The sequence below is a fragment of the Pleuronectes platessa genome, chromosome 8, assembly GCF_947347685.1.
Source record: "Pleuronectes platessa chromosome 8, fPlePla1.1, whole genome shotgun sequence".
In the NCBI taxonomy this organism is placed as follows: domain Eukaryota; kingdom Metazoa; phylum Chordata; class Actinopteri; order Pleuronectiformes; family Pleuronectidae; genus Pleuronectes; species Pleuronectes platessa.
Window position 1 is genome coordinate 3,698,441 of NC_070633.1, and position 4,856 is coordinate 3,703,296.

The 4,856-nt window shown below is 44.8% G+C and overlaps 1 protein-coding gene across 1 annotated transcript; it reads right to left on the reverse strand.

Moving 5' to 3' along the window:
• Positions 1–512: 512 nt before the first annotated feature.
• LOC128446389 (zinc finger BED domain-containing protein 4-like) lies at positions 513–2,737 on the reverse strand. The gene is made up of 3 exons (XM_053429420.1): positions 2,285–2,737; positions 1,154–2,094; positions 513–992 (listed from the first exon to the last, which is right to left on the reverse strand). Exons 1-3 carry the CDS (start codon positions 2,735–2,737, stop codon positions 716–718), a joined length of 1,671 nt encoding a protein of 556 aa, XP_053285395.1. The 3' UTR covers positions 513–715.
• Between the last annotated feature and the right edge of the window lie 2,119 nt (positions 2,738–4,856).

Below are 4,856 nucleotides of genomic sequence, written 5' to 3' on the forward strand. Positions count from 1 at the left end.
CATAACTTTCTTTTTTAACTTTTTTCTTTTTTTTTTATTTATTTCCACGCCAGGTGTGTGTGTGTGTGTGTGTAGCTTAATTTGTAATATTTTTTATACTACTACTACCTAGAAAGTAGGGATGCACCGATATGGAAATTCTTGGCCGATACGATACCGATATTTAAAATAACAATCTGGCCGATAGCCGATACCGATATTTGTTTATTTTCTTTTTGTTGTTATTCATTCACCCTTTTGTGCCAGAAAAATAATTAAATAATTATTTAAAAGCACTATTTAAAAAATGTTCAGCCCTTTTTTCACTCTTATAATGAGCACAAATTCAATCAGATTTATGAAACAATCTTTGATTTAACTAAACTTTATTTTATATAACATTTTGTAACAGAAGACATCGAGCTAAATAGCTCGATTAACTACCTACTCAATGACAAAACATGTACTTTCTGTACTCACAGTAACAGAGTAGACCAAAACAAATATATTTGTTAAATTAAATTACAGCCCAATGAAAACATTTTGTTTAAACATATTAAATTAAATAATGTAAAAGATACTAGAAAAGCAACATCAAATTAAATAATAAGTATGAAAAATTAAATAAATACAAAGTCAAATAGGGCTATCTTTCACATTTTCACCTGAACATGTGCCTCAGTCTTGAACAAAACCAAATAGACACAAAAGAAAAGCCTTCCCTTATTGTGGGCCTCTACTTCCTAGTAAGATGCATGTTTTTCTTTACAAAGATGAGCATCTCTGCCTTGTCAGGGGCCAGTCTATTTCTCTTCTCATCCAAAACGTGAGCTACACTGCTGAAGAGCCGCTCACTGTCCACGCTTGTGCATGGGGCACAGAGGTATTTGCGGGCGATTCGCGCCAGTGCTGGGAAACGCTGGTGATGGTCCTGCCAATATCTAACTGCAGCTGCATTTCTAGGAATGGTGGCCTCTGCGAAGAAACTTTCCAGCTGCTCTGACACCCTCGTCCTTTAAGAATAAAGAATCAAGAGGTTACTTAACTTACTTTACTCACTCACTATCACATACAGGTTGGCTACAAGGCAAGCAGTGAAATGCAAGTGTGGTCAACAATACTGTTTTAACAGCAACATAATAACAACAATAATAAAATAAACAAAGTAATATACCTTGGCCTTTGTGGTCCCTTTTCCTGCAGAATCTCCTCAAACATGTCGTACAGACTGGGCCGTTCCCGTTCTTCCTCATCTATTCGTGCCCTCTTCTGCAGTGGTTCGACACTCGTTGGGTGGTCATCTTCATCAGCAGTCTCTCTATGCGTCTCATCCCCAGCAGAGGTGTCCACCAGCGCGTCAAGTGCTGCTCGAGCTCGTAGTTTAACATCATCATTAAAGTAACGGTCCTTATAGCGGGGGTCCAGTAACGTTGCAATTAAGAAAGTGGGATTAGACTCGTACTCACTGAACCGTTTGTTCACAGACTCTAATAATGCAGTCTTTGTTGTTTTAACGGCATGGTCTGTATCAGCAGTCTTGCTTAAAAGGCGCCTCAGAGCTCTCACCGAGGGGATCACGTCAGCAACCGACGCCTCGGATGAGCTGATATCTCGTGTCAGTTGTTCGAATGGGGAGAGAAGATTGATTAAGTTTTCAATTATTCCCCAGTGTTGCGCAGTGAGGTTTGCAGGAAGGTCGTGGTCAGCGGCATATGTAGCTAGTGCATGCTTTTGTTCCAGAAGGCTTTCCATCATGAGAAATGTACTGTTCCACCGAGTGGGGACATCTTGCTGTAGTCTTTTTACTTTCGTCTGTACAGCCTGCAGGCGCGAGTAGGCAAGCGGTGAATGTTTAGAGTGTCCGACTATTTTTCGGCATATTGCCAACGCTTTCTCGACGCTGGGCTGGGTCAGAACGCCATCATGAATTACTAGTTGCAGAGAGTGCGCCGTGCAACCAAAGCTATTCAGCTTACTGTCCTTCATGGCTTTCGCCATATTTCTGGCATTATCCCTCACGACAACATGGACTTTGGACTTTGGAATTTTCCATGTTTCAAACATCTTCTCAAAAGTCTCTGAGATAAAATTTGCGGCGTGGGAGCCTGTGAACTCCTGGGAGTGTAACACTGCTTTCACCTTGTTAAACTCTGTGTCAATCCACTGTGCTGTGAGGCTAAGCATACTCACAGGGCTGCAGTCTGAACTCCAAATATCAGTGGTGAAACTGATGGCTGGGACGTCACCAGCCAGTAGATCATGGATTTGGTCAGCCACAATGTTAATATAATTTGGGGCGACAGACTTCGGCCAAATGACGGCGACTGGGAAGTGTGTAGCGGGGCTCCATATACTCCACCAGACCTCGAAAACCCACATCCCCCACAACAGAGAAAGGCTGGTCGTCTAATGCGATGAACTCCATAACTTTCTTATTGAGGTTTTTAGCTTTGGCACTATCCATGGGGAATTTATTCCTTTTCTCAAATGCTGTTGCTATTGATAGAGTTTTGGCTTTACTGGTGGATTGCATTTTCTTGACAGCCAGTGCATCTTGCCGCTTCTTATCAGCTTTCAGGAAATCATTGTATTGATCAATGTGTCTGCTTTTCAGATGAGCTTTTAGATTTGTGGTGTTGAAGTCTTTGTTCGTATTACCCCCTCTTGAAATGTCTGATGAACAAGTCTTGCAAATAGCTGAACGGAGATCTTTCACTGAGACCGTGAAAAAGTCCCACACAGCCGACGCTGCCGCCATCGTCTCCGCTGTTTGTATGTAAACAGGAAGCGCATGTGCACGTTCTTGCTGCCAGATGCGTGCGCCCTCCCTGCCGCTGTGGGGCGCTCTACCGGGTTGCTGCGGAGCGCTCTATCGGGTTGCTGCGGAGCGCCCTCCCTGCTGCTGCGGAGCGCTCTACCGGGTTGCTGCGGAGCGCTCCACCGGTTGTTGTGGACCCGTTTCGTTTGGCTTGCAGAAAACATACGAATGAACATCGGAGAATGATATCGGTGAAAGTCAAGTTTATTACCGATAAGCCGATATCAGTAAACGAGGCGAATATCGGCCGCTACCGATGTTCGGCCGATATATCGGTGCATCCCTACTAGAAAGTGTCAGACACTCAGTGCGTGAAGTAAAATAAAACTGATTAGAGCCAACAAAAAACTCCAACGACCGGCAGAGAGAGAGAAGCCAGACGCTAGAGAGTAGCCAGACACTCAATGCGTGAAGTAAAAAAAAACAAACAAATCTCCGACAGGCAGAGACGCAACGCGAGTCGCTTTCTACCAGCACCTCGTCTGAACGAACCCACGTTTAACAGAACTCTACTGGTTAATAAGTAAGTACAAACTGAAATAAAAACAAACTTCAAGCTGAAGAAACCCTAAACGTTAAAAGACCCGCGAACCTGAGTGACTGAGAGACAGAGAGCTGTTCTGTGAGTGAGTGAGCAGAGCGGTGTGTGAAGGGGAGGAGCGCTGTGACGCTGTGTGAGGATTTTCATTCAGTCCGAGCACAGATATTGACTCGTATTACTCGTGCTCGGCAAAAGTGCTTTATCCGTACCGGATACTCGTTTCAGCCGAGTATCCAGCTCATCTCTAGTTAACACCTGTGACTAAGTTAGATTCACTTCAGGTGGAGTTGTAGCCTGGATGCCAGACGAACTTAGCCCCGCCCACAACATTTTTGGTCGGGCAGTTCGGTCTGGAGTCGCTCCGTTGAGGAAAAATTATGCCCGACCGGGCCAATCAGATTGTCAGGGCGGGCTTTATACGATGATGGACAGATGATCAACGGTAACGTAATCAACCACGTCATCAAAGTGCCCTTGGGTTGAATTCATTTTCAACAAACATGCCTGCCGCTGGCGAGCTGAGATGTGTAGATGCTGCCATTGAGTCTGTTTTAGAAGACATCGACAGCGCATTCATTTTGAAAGAGGAACACAGAACGTGGAGGCGACGCCAAAGCACCACGCTAATCCCTATCGCCCCGGCGCTTGGCTGTTCACAACGGACACTGAAGCGACGCTGAACCGCCGGGCAGCGCTAATAATATCACCCGTTGATCCAGTAGATCGCTGCACGGCTTTGTGCCAGTCACACCGGAGGCTGAAGCACCACGCTGCGCCAAGGCTGCCTCGCAGTGCTTCAGCCTCCGGTGTGACCGGCACAAAGTTTTTACATGGGAGTGGATGGGAGCCAGCTGTTATTTAAGGCTTGGCGCTGCGCTGAAGCGTCCGGTGTGAACCCGGCGTTAGTAAATAACTCACAATGCGTTGCTTAGCATACGTCACATACTACGTTGCTCTGATTGGTTGTAGGTCTATCCAATTGAGCGAAGAAGAATTTTACTTCCTGGTCAGTTGAAACACGCCCCATAATCACAGCCCAATGGAGCGGTCTCAGACTCACATTCTGACTAGAATTGTGAGTCTGACAACGTCAGGCTAGTGGAGTTGATCACAACATCCGGTTTGGACGCGCGCGCCTTTTTCATTTACGTCGGTTGGTGACAGGAGAAGACGGCAAAGAACGTGTGTGGATTTTACGGCTTAAACAAGGTAAGAACCGAATATATTTACTTCTACATGATGGTAATCGCTGTATGAAGTCGTGATAACATACTATGGGGTGTGAAGGGACTGAATTGTCATTGACGCTGGTTGAGGCAAGTGTCGTTTGCTGGCGACAAGTGTTTGCTTAACTCAAAGTTATTGAGTGGCAACTTATTTATCCGGCCAAATATCAAGTGTAAAGCTAAAATAAATGAAATTAAATGTACTAAGGTGACCTGAAGTGGATTGTTATTATTAAATAATTTTTTTAGTCAAATGGTGGTGAGTGTTTTGTCAAATTTAAAACTGCGCAAC

Excerpts from the sequence above, each read along its gene's own strand:
- LOC128446389 (XM_053429420.1), bottom strand. The coding sequence starts at position 2,737 with ATGGCGGCAGCGTCGGCTGTGTGGGACTTTTTCACGGTCTCAGTGAAA. Across the intron at positions 2,095-2,284 it reads GTCGCCGTCATTTGGCCGAA|GAGTTCACAGGCTCCCACGC; the intron begins GTCTGTCGCCCC and ends TTACACTCCCAG. Across the intron at positions 993-1,153 it reads AAGGGACCACAAAGGCCAAG|GACGAGGGTGTCAGAGCAGC; the intron begins GTATATTACTTT and ends TTATTCTTAAAG.